Source organism: Monodelphis domestica, chromosome 3, assembly GCF_027887165.1.
Source record: "Monodelphis domestica isolate mMonDom1 chromosome 3, mMonDom1.pri, whole genome shotgun sequence".
Taxonomy (NCBI): Eukaryota; Metazoa; Chordata; class Mammalia; order Didelphimorphia; family Didelphidae; genus Monodelphis; species Monodelphis domestica.
This window is the reverse complement of record NC_077229.1, coordinates 495,896,540-495,914,494: the sequence shown is the minus strand read 5'-3', so window position 1 is coordinate 495,914,494 and position 17,955 is coordinate 495,896,540. Positions and strand designations below refer to the sequence as shown.

The window sequence follows — 17,955 nt, the reverse complement described above, 5'->3', positions numbered from 1 at the left end:
ATCATTATTATAGAAATATTGTCTATTATTATTATAGAAATACTAGCTGTTATCATCACCATCATCATTTTTGTAAATATTGGCAATTATTATTGTTATTATTAGAAATACTATCATCATAAAATACTAGCTATTATCAGTATTGTCATCACCATCATCATTATTTTATAAATATTAGCAATTGTTATTATCGCTAGTATTACGGAAATAGCTATTATTATCATTACAGAAATATGAGCTACTATTATTAAAATTATCATTATTATTAATTTGAAGGTCCTTCCAACTCAGAGATGTGATTGCATACAGTTGCTCTGCAGTCATCACGTCATCAACCAACCATCCACCCATTTTTCCCGGTTATTTGCTCACACTGGGTCTTTACTAGAACAGAAGAGGGAAATAAGGAGAGGGGCGGGGCGGGAAGCGCAGGTAGCGCTACATCTCCTCCAAAGAGTAGGAGCCCGAAGGAGAAGAGGAAAGGTTGAAGGAGAGGGAAGTGGGTGGCCCTTGGCGCAGGCGCACTGAAAGGAAGCCGCCCCGGCCCCGGCCGGATGACGTGGCTTGGCAACGTTCACGCCGCTGCGGCCGCCCCCGGGGTAACCCCGCGCTTCCCGAGCCAGAGCCGCTTCCTCAGCGGGAGCTTGAACCCGAGCCGGAGCCAGAGCTGAATCCTGAGCCTCCCGCTCGCGGCCTAGTGAGGCCGGACTCCGAGGACGCGCGTGGGAAAGGCCTGTGAAGCCTGCGTCTCTAGCGAGGCTAGAGGCCCGCTGCCATGGACAAGTGAAAGACCGGGCCCGGCGGCGGCGGGAGATGTGGAGAGGCCGCGGCGGGGCCGGCGACGGCGGCGGCCGCGGCGGCTCCTGAGACCCTCCGGGATGGAGGAGAAATACAGCAGCCACGCGCTCTCCGGCGGCGGGAGCCTCGGGCCCGTGGACGTGCCCAGCGCTAGGTAAGTGCGACCCGCCCGCGTTCACCCTGCCTGCAGCGGAGTCCCCAGGAGGACTCTTCCCCAGATCTCGACGTCTTCATCCGGGAAAACCTGGTGTTAACCACACCAAACGCCTCTACTTTCCCACCTTCTGCCTCCCCCTTCCCCGCGCCCCCCCCCCCCCCAACCAAACCGGCCTTAGCGCTGTGCATCCCAGCTGTGCGAACCATGTTTCACTTTCTCCTGGTCGAGATTTATTATTTTTTAATTACTTTAGCACAAAATTATTCATTCCATACCAGTTTCCCACTTGATCTCCCCCTCCGTTTCCAGATTTTTGACTCCTCAAAAAAAAATAAATAAATAAAAGCTCTACATGTTGGATCCTTTTCCTCTTCCTTTGATCTATTTGGGTTAAAGACCTAATTGTGGTATTGCAGAGTCAAAGGGTATGCACAGGGTAATAACTTTTGGGGAGTAGGGCCAAATTGCTTTCCAGGTGAGTTAGACTTATTCGCAATTCCAGTAATAATGCATTAAGGGACTCTTTTCTCAAGCCTTTCCCCCACCCACCTCTGGCGTTTCTCATTTACCTTTTGGGGAGTCAGTTTTGTCCAAGCAGAGATTTATCCTAAATACTGCCAGGGCAAATCCACCTGTTTGGAGATTTATTCCTGAAATACTGTAAAATATTTCCGCACTTACATATCAAACTGTTATATAGACAAATGTTTATATAATGTAATTAATCCTCATATAACTTCTCTTTAAGAGAGATTTGGGGGAAGGTATGATTATCTTCATTCAGATGTAGGGACCATAGTAAAAAAAGATGAATTGAATTCCCCAAGGCCATAAAACCAGGACAGTTTTGGCAACAATTCATTAGCTATATTCATATGATTATATGGTGAAGGTAGTTTGGGGTTGAACCCCATTTATATCGAACTCTTGCCAAAAAAAAAAAAAAACCTTTGCATAATTCTCTAGTAGTACAACGAATTGCTCCATCAAGGCCCTTATTTCTGTGCATCCTTGTGGTATAGATGTGATCCAAAGTTTTCAAGAGCTGGGATAGCTATGTGCAAATTCTATTAAGTCCTCTTAAATTTGAATAGGGGTTGGGGACCAACTTTGATTCTGTCAGAAGAACTGTGTAGCTAATTTGAGAGCTACCAGGTGGTGAGTAGGGGAAGGGATGGCACAAAACAACTCATGAAGATAGCTATGACATTTTTGACAATGATTTTTTTTAATTATCTCTACTTCATGAGATTTTTAATTCAGTAAGGATTTTATAACTTTATTTTTGAAAAAAGCAGTACAACTGTAAGATAAATAAATAATATAGTATGCTAAATACCCAATATTTACCAAGTAATCAATAACAAATCACCTGCTTAAGGTGTATATTTAAGCTGTAAGGTTGCCAAGAGATGGAATCTATGCAGTTATAGAACTTATGAAACTACTAAGAAATTGGAAGATTAAAAGTTAGAGAGGGACACAAAAGAGTGATTATAAAAAGATAAGAAGAGAACTAGGAGTATCTTTAAGTCTGAAGTCAGAAAAGAACAGAGCAGAAATTACTATTAGAGGCAGAATTTGCAGAGAAGTCCGTAAGGGCAGGGAAAGACCATTGGATTTAATGAGAAGAAGATTGTTCCCAACCTGAAAGTTGGATTTGGAAGAGTGATTAAGATAGAGATATGGCAAGGGATTGAGTTGTAGGGACACTGAGAAGATAGAGGCATCAAGAATAAAGACAATTTTTTCCCAGAAATATAGTAAAGAAGAGAAGGCTAGGATTAAGGAATTGGGCTCTCTGACATGCTAGCTTGGTATGAAGGACTGTAAGGACATACCACCCCCACTAATATTCCTCTCAGAAATCCTGCTATATAAAGCCCACAAGCTGAAATCTCAATATTTCTATAAGTCTATAGTCTCGTAAGGGACTTTGAAATCTGCCTCACTTACTCTTCGGTTTGAAGAAATCCCTGGCTTTCCCACCAGAGATTCTAATTGGCCACAACATATTTGGGACTGTAGAAGTCAAGCATAGAATTCTTGATATCACAGGGGAATGGACTTGGAGGAGGGGGAACAACTCAACTATCTTCCCATCAGATTGAGAAGTATTGAACCTGGTAGATAGTTTAGAGGGGACCATTAATGTGCCATTCTCTTTTTTCTGCCTTTCACTTCCTGGTTTTCTTTGTTCCACCATGTCTTTTTCTTCTTCCAAGTCATTCCAAACTGTGCTGCCTGCACACAGGTTATCCTTATCCCTTTTCCACTAAAACCTGGACTCTTCCCCAAAACTCTAGGCTCTGATCCACCTATTAATTCTCATTCTATCTTGCCTAGAACTAGTCTATTACATTGTATCCTAACCATCTCCAAACCATGATACTTCCTACATTCACCTGCCTCCCATTCTACTGTATTAGCCTGAATATAGTGTGACCCAAAATGTATCTTTGAAAGTTGCATTTGTACTATATTTGAGCACTTCCAGCTTTGAAATCATACATTGTGTATTGTGCACCTCAGCATAGGTAAAAAACATGGCTACCTCCTGGGGCAGATGGAAAATGCCAACCAAACACCTGTTTGTTTTGATACTCCGTCAAATGTCACCATTAATACTAAAGGCACTAAATCAGTGTTGATTAAAACTACCGGAAATGAGAAAACTAGAATGACAATGGTGCTTGCAGAAACAGCTGACAAGCAAAAACTGACTCCTTACATAATTTTAAGGCGTAAAACATTACCTAAGGAAAAGTTACCATCGAGAGTAATCTTTCATAGGCAGGAAAAGGAATGGCTGAATGAAGAACTTATGTTAGATTGGGCGAATGTGGTCTGGGATAGATGTCCTGGTGTGTTACTGTGTCAAAGGAAATGCTTGTACTTGACCCATTCAAGAGCCAGCTGACTGAAAATGTGAAGAAGAGAATTGCTGAAATGCACAAGGACCTAGTTGTTATTCTGGGAGGAATGATGTCATAATTACAAGTATTAAATGTAGTAATTAATAAACAAGTCAAAGATCATTTGAGGAAAGAATATAACAAGTGGATGTTGGCCAGAATCCATGCATTTACTCCATCAGGAAAAATAAAGAAATTGATAGTCTGTATTAGGGAACTGGATCAAAACCACTTGGGACAAAATCTCCACTGAGTCCATTGTGCTTGGATTTTTTAAATGTTTTATATCAAACAGTATGAATGGTAGTGAAGATGGTGTTTTGTGGGAAGAAGAGGGTGATGGCAATGACTCAAATGATGTTTCCACTTTGGGAGATGAGGAATGAAAACATGATTAAATATTAGAAGGTAGTGTCTCACAAGTGTCTATAAAAGTAATACATATTAATTATTATTAAATATTAATTGAAAGTGTTGGCATTAAAACTTCTTTAACTTGTTTTAGGGACCTTGAAAAAACTTCAAATATAAAGTGCCTAGCGATTCAGTAGTTAAGAGAATGTTATAATTTAAAAGAAGAAAATAAAATGGGTGTTTCCTCTTTCTGAGTTAGCTTTCAAAATGCTTGGGGTCACACTATATTTAGGAGAGTATTATATTGGGGCTAATACAGTAGTAGTTCCTTTAATATATTGTCTCCCATTGGAATGTTACAACTATGAGGGTAGCGACTATATTGTTTTTATTTGTATTCCAGTGCTTAGAACAGTGTGTTGTGCATATAAGGTATTCAGTAAGTGCTTAGTTTGTCCACTTACCTAGCACTTTACCATGGGAGAGACACTGCTGAGTGCTGAGGGCACAAACACAAGCAAGCAAAAACAGTTCCTGCCTTTAAGGAACTTCTATACTAATGAAGGTGGCTGTTGTGAAGGTGAACTCCAGAGAATAATTTGAACTAGAAGTGAAGAAATGATGGTCCTGGCTAAGGAGTCACCATCATCTGGAACATGGTCCTCAGGACAGATGTTTCTTCAAGATAGAAAGAGGTGAGTGCTAAGAAGGTAAAGAAGTAAAGGGAGTGAGTTAAGTCAGGAATAAATATTTAATTAGTGGCCTTTGTTTCTATTTTGATTTGGTTCTACTGCCATACTTGGATCCCTTTGTAAAGGATAATTTTAGCGTTGTGACCTAAACTATATTAATTATTTGGTTGCCATGGATATCCCCCAAAAAATACCCATCAGCTGGAAATTTATGGTGATTTAATTAATATAGTGGAAAGAAATTTAAGAAGAAGGGAGAAGTAAAGGGTATAGGATTTCTCCCACCTAGCTTGTGCCAGGCGGGAAGATTAGTGGCTCTTGAAGGTAAGGTTTTGGAGAGTAAAAGAGGAAGGAATCAGCCTGAACTCCAAGAGGGCTCAGCCAAGATGCCTGAACCCGAATTAGCTCAAGGGCAAACTCACCGCCAAAACCCAGACAAATAGCTGCCACCATGCCAAGATGTCAGAATGCTTAGCACGCTGCCAGCCAGAGACACCTCTCCAGAAAAAGAGACCAAAGAGAGGAAGTGATGTGCCCTATATAGACGGTTTTACATCACTTTCCTGCGTCTTATCTGTACCAATGATAGCTTAGCTTGACTTAGGGACAGCCCGGGGGTCTGTCCGCTGTTTCTGCACATGTCTGTTGAAGGCCATTTTCTCAGATACTTAATTCTTGAGTATGGTGCAGACATTCCTGACCTTGTTAAACTAAGAAGGGTGGAGAAATGTAGAGTTCCCAAGACTTGATTCTGTTAGACCAGGTATCTCCATTGTCACTAATCAGGAAATATCTAAATCAATAGACCGGTCTGAGTAGGGTGGGGTAGTTTTAAAATTCACACCTTTATGATGCTGAGTATCTTTGAGAAGGCAACCTGGTACAGTGAGAAAAGCACTGGATTTGAAGTTAGAGTGATTGAGTCAAAGGACCTGTATTTGAATTACATCTCTGATACTTTACCTGTATGACCTTGAGCAAGTTGCTGTTCCTCTTTAAAAAAAAAAAAGCAACCTTATATTGGTTCTAAGGCTGTCTCATGTTCCATTGCATTGGTAGATGACGGTTCCTTACCAGGAGCGATGTGAATAAAAATCATAGGTCCATCCTCTCCCAAAATACTCCCAAATTCTTCTGATGTTATTACATGGATCAAAGTAGACATATGGATCATTAGTCTTTTTAGGATAATATTAAAGTCCAATAATTTTCCATGCCTTTGCCATCTTCTACTCTTAAAGGATAAATAACTCAAAACACTTCCAGAATTGTCACCTCCAGCATGAACCTGCACTGACTTGATCTTACCTGTTTTCCCTAGCTTCATTTTCTTCAGTACCATTTCTGTGTCCTTATACAGAACATCCAAGTCTGTCAGTTTATTGACAGCTCCCCTGCCTTTGATGAAGACAAATGTTACATAAATTGGGGTTGGGGGAGCATGAGGGACATAGGTAGGTAGCTCAGTGTATTGAGAACCAGGCCTAGAGACAGGAGGGCCTGGGTTCAAATATGGCCTCAAACATTTCCTAGCTATTTACCCTGGGCAAGTAACTTAGCCCCCATTGCCTAACCCTTACTGCACTTTTGCCTTGGAACTAATACACAGTATTGATGGCAGGTAAGGGTTTTAAAAAATAAAAATAAATTTCAATGGATATTTTACATGTTTTGTCTTCTTCCCATTTTATCTTTAAATGACCTTAAGATGGCTTGCTTAGTTGAATCTCAGCTTTCTGTAAACTTTTTTCACCTACTACTTTTATTGTTTATAAATCAGTACTATTCATAATCTTCTGCCATTCTTTATATTTTACACATGAATTGATCTTCTAAACTGCCTTTGGATTTCCTATCCTTCCACTTGGCAAGTAGATCATGTTTACTGTTAGAGATGGTTTCTAGGCTCTTCTGGTCTCCTTGTTAATGGCTATTGATGTGTGTCCATGAAACTTCTTTAGGAAATGATTACAGTTGGCATTTATATCTGTTCCTCCAGTCATTTTCTACTTTCTGTGTGGTATTAATAACTAATTTAAATAAGTCATGTTTTAGTTAGATGTCATATCTTTTTATTCATTTGTATGTTTTGATCTTTGTCCCTAGAAAGTTAATAGTTAAGCCATATATAGATGGCTTATTCAAGGATGATTCCCATATGAGTAATAAGTAATTTTTTTAAAAAATCAAGACCTAAAATACGGGACATGGATGTGTTATCTCATTGAGTTCCCTTTAGCAATGCAGAATGCAACCTATCTATGGCGTCTCCCTCCAACTCTTGTCCATATTCTTTCATTTTATCAGTTCATCAAATATGTTGAGCACTTTCTCTACTTTCTTCTAACATTTCAAAGGTGCCAGTGGAGTAGGCAGGCTGGCTATCATCCCTTGTTCTTGCCATGTGACCAACCCATCGTTTCTTTATCTTGGCATATTTTATACCTTCAGAATTTTTCATTGTTTATACATTGCAACCCACTGGCAACCACCACATGCATCTCTATTACCTTCTGTTCAATACTCAGTTTTATTATTTAGACACATCTTTCTGCCATTTAACAGCACCAGGAGAATGTTTAGTATTAGAAAGATTGACCTTTGCTTTCATAGGAAACTTGGGAGCATTGCAGTTTCTTAAAATCAATTTAACTCATTCTTTCTTCCTTTCCCATTCAATTCTGGGCCCAATTTGTCAATCTGTACTTTCTATCCTATATATACATACTGATGAACAAATTTTGTAAGCTGTCCACCCAAATGGTGTTGAAATCTGGATAATAGACATTCTCCCTTCACTTAGTCTTTCTTTTGTGGCTGGACAGGCCAAACTCCTTTAAGGAGCTTTGTTTGGGGGGGAAGGGGATTTCTCCTGCTATTTATTATCAAAAGGACATTGAACTCCAGGAGTATTTTTACTGTCATGTTTTCAATAGAATCTTGAATGAATTTGATGTCTGGATGAGGGACACCTTGTAAAAGAACCTGTAAGGTGGAATTTGTTTTGCAAAATCAAGTTATCTTTCATGATCAGCAAGCAGAACACATAACAAGATCTTAAATTTTTTTATATCTTTTAGTTGTTAAATATTGATACAAATATTCCCCATAAATACACTCATTAAGGATGTTTTCATGTGTGGATGGCTTTTAAAAATAATTAATATAAATAAGAGTAGGCATATAAGTTGGTTATTTGTGATATTTGCTGAGCTTTTTGTTGTTGTTGTCATTGTTATTAATATGGTCTGAGACTTGTTTGTTGTCTTTCTCTCATTCAGATATATTTTATTCCTTAATACTCTCAAAACTGTCACCTCCAGCACAAAACTCCTATGTTTATCCTTCATCTATTGCAGATGATATCCCCATCATTGTTGTCTTTTGTGCCATTTCTGACTCCTATGAGTATTCTCAGTACTACAATTTTAGGGTCTAAGTTCATGGGGGAGAAAATAATTTATTAAAATGGTTTTTTTTTAATCTTTTCCATTTTTATTCTGTTTATATAGCCTTTTCATTGCCCTTGAGTTTTAATTTGTTTGGTTAGATATCGGGCCGACAAGTTTTCTTTAAACAAATTTCAACCCTACATTTCTTCTTTCTGTTCTGTGAGATAATATTGCTTATAATTGTCCCATTCTCCTTGTTCCTAAGATATTACAGACAAGTTTATATTCTATTTTGTTGTTGCCTTTGGCAGCCATCCCTGGGGTTTGATAAAAAATAGATAGATCATTAGAACAGATAAGACATGGAAGAATCAGAAACCATGCAACTCAGATAAACTAGTGTTTTATAAATCTGAAAACATAAATTGCTTAGGAAAGAACCTGATAAAAACTGTTGGGAAAACTGGAAAGCAGAATGGTAGAAATTAGGCTTAGACAAATACCTTACTCCATATTTCACAAAACACTACAAATGGACATATAGTCTTAATGTTAAAGATCAGACCATTTTTAAAAAATTAGAAAAGAAATGCATCATCTATCTTTTGTAACCCAGTCAGATCAGTATTTATTAAGCACCTGCCATGTACAAGACATAGTGCTAAGCCTTGGGGGTACAGAGAAAGGCAGAAAACAGTCCCTACCCCCCAAGGAGCATAAACTAGTCTAATAGAGGAAGAAGACACAGAAAAATAAGCTAGAGATGGGGCAGCATGTACCTGCCTTTAGGGTATGAGGGGAAAATTCAAAAGCTATCGGATTGGGAAATGAAGAGGTGGCTGGCCTAGGTACCTTCCTTAAATGAAAGTTCTGGGCTCTCTCCAAGTAAAAGGGGTGGAAAGACCCCAGGAGCAAAGGAGGGTACTAGAGGTGGGTTCCAGAGCTGAAATGATCTTGCAGGATGGCGTGGTTCCTGGGACATAACAGAAGTCCAGAGGATTGAGCTAGGTGAGAAATGAAGCTATGGGTAGAAATGTAGAAGAAATGATTACCAAAATAGATAGTTTTACAAAGCTTCAACAGGTTTTGAAAATAATCATAAAAAGTAAAGTAGACAACTTTGATTGCATCTAACTAAAATGCTTCTACACAAACAATGCACAATCAAATTCCTCTGTAAGAGTTTGGTATTCAAGGTATATAAACAGTTTTATTTGCATATATACACTTGAAAAAGCCAGTAAATAGTCAAAGGATATGGACAAATAGTTTAAGAGATTTACAAGCTATTAACTATATAAAAATGTTCTAAATCATTAATAATAAAAGAAATGCAAATCAAAACAACCCTGAGGAAAAATGAGTGGGAACATAGGAATACTAGAACTTTGTTGTAGTTATATATTATATAGTTGTTTTAGAAAGCTGTTTGGATAAATAAAGTGACTAAAATGTTCATACCCTTTGAGAGATTCCTCTACTAGCCTGAAATAGGCCACTGATAAGAAGAAAGCCCTCATATACACTAAGATATTTATAGTAGCATTTATTGTAATAGTAATATTGGGGTTGAACAATTCGTGGTACACAATTACACTATGCTAAGCACTGAGGATACAAAGAATGACCCCAAAACAGTCCCTGCTGTTATGGAGCTCACACTCTAATGAGACAACATGCAATTATGTATAAACAAGCTGTATTCACTATAAATTGGAAATAACCCATAGATGGAAGGTACTAGCATTAGGAGCTTCAGAAAAGGCTTCCCATATATGGTATGTTTTTAACTGGGACTTGAAGGAAACCAGAAATTGGAAATTCCAACATTCCAGGCAAATGTCTGAAGTTGGGAGTTGGAGGATCCCTTGCAAAGGAGCAGCCAGGAGGCCATTGTCACTGGATCAGAAAGTACATGGTAGGATGTAAGGTGTAAAAAAGACTAAAAAGGTAGATGTGAGCCTGGTTATGAAGCACTTTGTACTATGAACAAGATTTTAGATTTGATCCTGGAGGTGACAGGGAACTATTTCATTGAATGACTAGGCCAGACCTGTGCTTTAAGAAGATCATTCTGATAGTTAAGTGGAGAATGGACAGGAGTGGGGAGAGATTGGGAGCAAACGGACCAACCTACATACTGCTGCAGTAGTCTAGGCCTGATACAATGAGGGCCTGAACCAGAGTGGTAGCAGTGTTCGGAGAGAAGGGCGTGTATGCAAGAGGTATTACCAATCTAAAGGTTTTGGCAACAGATTGGGGCAGGGGGGAGATCCAAGATGACACCTAAATTTTTATCCTGGGCCCCTTAAGAGTAATAGAGAAGTTAGAAAAGAAGAGAGTTTGGGGGTAGAGGTGATAAGTTCGGTTTTGACCATACTGAGTTTAAGGTGTCTACAAAATATCCAGTTTGAAATGTCCCAAAGGCAGTTGAAGATGCTACTGTAGATGTTAGGAGAGAGTGTAGGGTTGCGTTAGTGATGTGAGAACCATCACAGAGTATCATAATTGAGTCCATGGAAGCTGAAGAGATCACGAAGTGAAATAATATAGAAGAGGCCCCTGGCCTGAACCCTGTGCAACACCCATGGTTAACACCCATTACCTGGATGGAGAATCCAGCAAAGAAGATGGAATGGGAGTGGACGGATAGGTAGGAAGATATCTGGGAGATCACTGTGTCGTGGAAACCTAGAGAAAAGAATATCAAAGAGATAAGAGGGTGAACAACGGTGTTAGAGGCTGCAGAGACGGCAAGAAGGTGAGACTGTAGTCTCTCGGTGACCGAGAATGACGATTGTCTTTGTGCAGTTTCATCTACGGTGTACCCTCGTGTGGCTTTGCAGTCCAAAGGCTGAGGCGCAGAGTTTATGGCACATGGGGCCTGGGACGCCAGTTGTTACGGGAGGTGCGGCTGTGGCCTGGTGTCAGCGTTCACCCGCAGCGGCAAGACGTTGACATCGTTCATCTTCAAAGGTAATGACGGCGCCATGGTTAATGTGGGCTCGCCAGCTGCTTCTGTCAGTGAGTTCTAGTTGCTTTGGTGTAATGCCAGCCCACTTCAAGTTGGACTTGAGCTGATCCTTGAATCTTTTCTTTGGTCGGCCTTGTTTCCTGAGTCCAGCTGACAGTTCACCGTAGAATACCTGTCTTGGTATTCGCTGTGGGTCCATGCGGATGACGTGTCCAGACCATCGTAGCTGGGCTTTGAGGACCAGGACTTCGATGCTGGTGGAGTTGGCTCTGTCGAGGACTTCCTGGTTGTTGATTCGGTCCTGCCATCGGATCCTCATGATTGACCGGAGAGAGCGTTGGTGGAATTGCTCCAGCTGTTTCATGTGCTTCCGGTACAGTGTCCATGTCTCGCAACTGTACAGGAGCGAGCTGAGGACCACTGTGTTGTACACTTTGAGCTTCGTCGCAGTGCTTACACCGCTGTGTTGGAGAACTTTGCAGCGCAGCCACCCAAGTGCCTGGCTGGCCTTTTGGATCCTGGCATTAATCTCGGGGTCTAAGGACCCATCGTTGGAGATGGTGCTGCCCAGGTACTTGAAAGTGTTGACGTTAGAAAGCTGCGTGCCGTCGATTGTAATGCACGGCTGGTTCGTTGGCCTTCCTGGTGCAGGTTAGAACAGCACCTCTGTTTTGCTGAGGCTGATAGTCAGGCCAAACAGTTTTGTTGCGGTGGAGAACCTGTCCACAATGGTTTGGAGATGATTTTCTTGGTGGGCCATGAGAGCACAGTCATCTGCAAAGAGAGCTTCCAGGATGAGTCTCTCTGTTGTCTTTGTTTTTGCAGTCAGGCGGCGAAGGTCGAATAGTGAGCCATCCAGTCGGTATTTGATATAGACGCCCAGGTCTAGATCCATCACAGCATGTCGTAATACTTGGGTGAAAAATAGGTTGAATAGCACCGGAGCGAGGACACAGCCTTGTTTCACGCCATTGGAGATGTTGAAGCGATCAGAAGTCTCTCCACCAGATAGGACTTCCCCGTCATGTCAACATGAAAGAGCTGGATCAGTTTGACGAATTTTGCTGAGCAACCGAGTTTGCTGAGGATCACCCACAATGCGTCCCTGTTCACTGTGTCGAATGCCTTTGTCAGGTCTATGAAGACAATGTAGAGACTTAGGTTCTGCTCAAGGCATTTTTCCTGCATTTGCCTCACCGTGAAGACCATGTCGATGGTGCTGCAATCTGGTCAGAAGCCACATTGTGATTCAGGCAGGTTCTGCTCTGAAACAGATGACAGGAGTCTGTTGAGTATACACGGGCGAGGATCTTTCCAGCAGTGGAGAGTAGTGAGATGCCTCTGTAGTTGTCACAGGCTGCTCATGAGCCTTTGTTCTTGTATAGGGCTACGATGAAGGCATCTCTGAGTTCTGGGGGCATGTCTTCCTCTTCCCATATGCTGGTCAGCACTATGTGGAATGCCTGGAGCGCCTTTCCATTTAAGGCCTTGTACACCTCGGTTGGGATCCCGTCTTTACCGGGTGCCTTGCCTGCACTCATTTGTTTAATGGCTTTTTGGACTTCCTCTATTGAAGGAGGGACGTCAAGTTGTTCAATGGTGCGGTTTTGGGGGATCTGGTCAAGGGCGCTTTGTGGTCGACTGAGGAGGGTAGGTTGAAGAGCTGGCTGAGGTGTTCTTTCCACCTGTTGCTGATGCCTTTTTTATCTTTTATGAGAGTGTCACCGTCAGAGGATAGCAAGGGAGTGGTGGTGGGTTTTAATGGCCCATAGACAGTCTTGAGGGCACTGAAAAATTGTAGTTTTTTGTATCAGCAAAGCGCTGGATTTCTTCTGCCTTTTTTTCCCACCATCGGTCTTGCATCTTCCTGATCTCACACTGCGTCATGGCTTGGAGAGACTTGAATCTGTTGTAAAATGCGCGAACTGTCTGGGCGCGTTTTGGATGGCGAGCCACAATGCGTATCTGAAGAGTCGCTCTAACCAATTGGTGGTCTGTCCAGCATTCAGCTCCCCTCATGGCTCTGGTGATCTTTACATCCTGGATGTCTCGCCGGCGTACCATGATGTAGTCAATGAGATGCCACTGTTTCGATCGTGGGTGCATCCACGTTGTTTTATATTTGTTCGCCATTCTGAACACAGTGTTCGTGATGGTGAGTTCGAACTCTGAGCATTTGCTGAGTAGCAGTAGGCTGTTGTTGTTCATTTTGCCCACGCCGTGTTTGCCGAGCACTCCTTTCCATTTTTCATGGTCCTGGCCAACATGGGCGTTGAAGTCTCCCAGTAGTATCAGCTTGTCATTTGTGGGCACTGAGTGCAGGACGGCACTCAGGTCAGAGTAGAACTGCTCGATGGTCTCCTCTGTGCTGGTCAGTGTTGGGGCATATGTGCTGATGATTGTGGCACACCGGTCTTTGCTGAGAGGCAAACGGATCTTCATGAGCCTCTCGCTGATGCCCACAGGCAAGTCTGGCAGCTGTTTGAGCAAACTGGTCTTGATGGCCAGGCCAACACTGTAGATTCTGTCTTCATTTGAGGCTCTACCTTTCCAGAAGAAGGTGTATCCAGTGTTGGGTTCGCTGAGTGATCCCTCTTCTGGTAAGCGTGTTTCGCTTAGGGCTGCGATGTCGATGTTATATCGCGCCAGTTCTTTACTGATTAGAGCTGTTCTTCTCTCAGGTCTTGGGGTGTTCTCTCTGTCAAGTAATGTCCTGATGTTCCATGCTCCTAGTAGGAGTTTCTTTGTATTTTTTCTTTGATTTCGACCGCTTAAAGGGATGACCAGCCAGCCGCGGTGTGCTGACCAGGTGTATGTAGGGCAAGCAATGTTTGGGACACCTTTTCTAGTCCCCTCCCTTGATTAGGGTGAGCAGTGCAGGATATAACAATTAAAGAGAACCCTTTAGAGGGAGTTGTTTCAGTTGAATGATTAGATCTGAAGCCAAGAATGTGAAGAATTAAGAAGTGAATGAAAGGAAAGGAGATAGGTGCATTTTTTGTAAATGGCCTCTTGGTGAGGTTAGCCACAAAATTGGAACAATAGTTAGTAGGGATGGACACATCAGGTGATGGTTTGGTTTGGTTTGGTTTTTAAGAAAAGTAGAGACATGAGCTTGATCTTAGGCATCAGGGAAGCAGGCAGGAAGTGATTGATGTTTAAAGAGTAGGAGTGATAATGGGGACTGTCTGCTGGAAATATGATGGAAGGAGACCCCTTAGGGCATAAAGAGTTTTCCTTGGCAAGGAGAAAGGTTTACCTTTATGTGAGACAGGGTCAAAGGAAAACATAGCAGTGGCAAAAGGCAATTTTTTTTTTCAGTAAAATATGAGGCAAAATTCTTAAGCTGAAAAGGTGTATGGGGAGAGGGAAGAGAGGGAAAAGGTTTGGAAGAGTTGCTAAAGTTAAATCCTCCAGAACTATACTACTTAGTCAAAGTAAACTTTTCTTGGCCATAAGACTCTGAGGACTTGTTGGCCTACATCTTCAAAGGATCAAACAAAACCTGGGCATGCCAAGGTTGTTTTCATATGATCTCATCAGGCCAGCTGTACATTCACCATTTGCAATGAACCCAGTTTCTTCTGCATGGGTTTCAGCTTCCCTAGATAACTACATGAGCCTAAAGCATTTATTCCTGCAATAGAAGTCTTCAAAATTGTTAATTGCTTTAATATTCTAATATACCAAACAACATTCCTTCCAATATCATGACCAGTATTCTATTATAATTGATAGCTTTATAATTTACTACACTTTACTAATTGAGTCTAACTTTTTCTAGAAATCATAGTTGCCATTACTTACCTAAAGGATTATATGTGATCACTTGGTTTATGATCAATAATCATAAATATCAATAATATAAAACAATTTTAAACAATTTTCCTTTCAGGTGCTCTAAGGCACTTTGGGGAAAGAATGGAAAATTACAGTAACAAATAAAAAAAGTAACAGTAGCATAAGTTACAAAGTTTCCTATAACTCAGTCTTAGTCTTCCATAACAACTAAAGGATACTTACTCATTTGTGTAGGCCAATTTAAGAAGGAACACATAAAGTAGACCTTTCCTTACTCAGATTAGCAAATCAGAATGTTTCCCTTCTTTGAAGAAATAGGAGACTATCAGTGAAATGTTCTGTACTTTCAGATGTGGCATATGTGGCATATGGCATCATTTAGTTTTTTTCTTTATAAAACAAGAATGATGTCTGGGAATGGGGAACAAGCATATTCAGAAATTACTGTTATATAAAAGTAAACAAAAGCCTCAACAAATTTTTCCTTGAAAAAACAAAATGTCCTTCCCTAACATACTGCCAAACCACCCTGATATAATTTGATCATCTCTGTAGTAACTTAATCACTTAAGTAACCTGTCTTGGTACTTTCAGTATCTCTGACCTATAGTTGCCAATACATGGCCTTTACTATTCTGGAATCATGTCTAATTTTTCTGCTTCCCTGTGTTCACAAGGCAATGTATTTCTCAGGAAACTCCTTGAGAAAAAAAGCTTCTATTTGGCTTCCCATGGTCATTGTTACTATTCATTTGTTTTAGTAGTGTCCAACTCTTTATGAGCCCATTTGGGGTTTTCTTGGCACAGATACTGGAATGATTTGCCATTTCCTTCTCCAGCTCATTTTTCAGATGAAGAAACAATGGACAAACAGGGTTTAAGTGACTTGCCCAGGGTCACACAGCTGGTAAATGTATGGATTCTGATTCGAAGTCATGAATATGGGGGCTGAGTCAAGATGGCAGCTTAGAAACAGTGAAAGTCAAGTCCTCTATGAAAACCCTTCCACACCTGTCAAAAACAAAACTCTTTGAGGGGGATAAAAAAAACAAATACAAAACAGGACAGAGCCGAGGGACCCTCCTGCTGGATTCAACTTAAAAGGTATGCAGAGAAAGTTGAATTTGGGGTTTAATGAAAAGAAAGACAGAAGGTTCTGGGACCCTTCCCCTACCTACTGTGCTGAGATTCAAGTGGTTGCTGTGATCTCCAGCCCAGAGGGAGTACCTTGCTACCACAGATAGGCAAGGCTCAGGACTCTGACCACAGCTGGCAAGGAGGAAGCTGGAGGAGAGGGGGAAGATAGGTCAGCTTGGTCACAACCTTCAGCCATTACTCTCCATCTTGGGCCTCTGCCTCTGGAGGTTTTGGCCTTAGGGTACATCCAGCTCTGCAGATCAGATCAGCCCAGCTTTATCCTTTCTATCAATAGTACAGATTAAAAGCCTTCAGAGGGCAGGGAAGTCCAATCTCCAATACCCCTCCCCCACCTACTGCACTGAGACCCGCCATAAGAATCCAACTGACTGGGATCCCAGGGTTAGAAGGCTGCAACCTCAGCAGAGTACCTTGGTACCACAGTGGGAAGCTCACAACTCTGACCTGGCAGCTGGCAGGGAGGTGGCTGGCAGAGAAGAAGAGGAGGAGGAGGGTAACTACCTTCAGACTCCACACCTTCACCTTCCACTGACAGCTGGGAAAAATCTAGTCTCAGGGTTCATTAATACAACAGGTCAGCTTCATTATACTAATCCAGTTAATCAGCAGAGCAGAGAAGTCCCTTCAGGACAGAATAGCCCAAACCCATAGATCCAGCAGATAAACAGAGGAGCAAGAATACAGCCAATGACTGGGGGAAAGAAGGGGAAAAAACAACAAAAAGAAAAAAATTACAATCAACAGTTTCTATCCAAGTAATGAACAAAGAACAAATGGAACAGAGGACCAAGGAACACCAAGCAAAAACAGAACAAAAGGAAAAGGATGACCAAAAAGCCAAGGATGAAATCTGACCTTTAAAAATCAGAATCCAGAAGGTAATGAACTTCTCCATTAGGGTCAATGCAATGTCCCTGAACAATCTGCAGGGATATAAAAAACACTATCCACAAGCAGAGGATAAACTGTGGGAGTAAAAACGCCAAGGAAAAGCGACTGCTTGACTACAGGGGTGGAGGGGATATGACTGAAGTGAGACTCTAAATGAACACTCTAATACAAATACCAACAACACAGAAATGGATTCAAATCAAGAACACATGTGATACTCAGTGGAATCATGCATCGGCTATGAGAGTGGGGGGAGGGGGGAGGAAAAGAAAATGATCTTTGTTTCCAGTGAATAATGTTTGGAAATGACCAAAAAAATAATGTTTAAAAAAAAATTAGAATCCACAGGGCAGCTGGGTGACTCAATGGATTGAGAGCCAGGCCTAGAGATGAGAGGTCCTAGGTTCAAATCTGATCTCAGATACTTCCTAGCTATGTGACCCTGGGCAAGTCACTTAACCCCCATTGCCTAGCCCTTACCACCAATACAGAGAATTCATTCTAAGGTGGAAGGTAAGGGTTTAAAAAAAAAATTAGAATCCAGCAACTAGAAGCAAATGACTTCACAAGGCAGCAGGAATATATGAAACTAAATCAAAAGAACAAAGTCGTGAATATGAATCTTCCCTGACTCCAAGTCCAACAGTCTATCCACGATGTCACCTAGCTGCCCTTTTTTGTATCATGTTACATATAAATGCATAAGGGACAATTTAATTTTGTTCAGCTATTTGACCCTGAACTCAATGCCTGGAGACTACTGTTTCTTTTTTTATTGTTCTTGCTGCACTCTGTATGTCTACCTGTAATATCCTCTTTGCAT

The 17,955-nt window shown here is 41.3% G+C and overlaps 1 protein-coding gene across 1 annotated transcript in view; it reads left to right on the top strand.

The window, feature by feature from the left end:
- The first annotated feature begins 471 nt into the window (after nucleotides 1–471).
- The window catches only part of SLC30A5 (solute carrier family 30 member 5), a 56,310-nt gene continuing 38,826 nt past the window's right edge, over nucleotides 472–17,955 (top strand). The window contains exon 1 of the mRNA XM_007486415.3: nucleotides 472–952. Coding sequence (XP_007486477.2) covers nucleotides 879–952 — 74 coding nt within the window. The 5' untranslated portion in view covers nucleotides 472–878. The remainder of the gene's footprint in view (nucleotides 953–17,955) is intronic.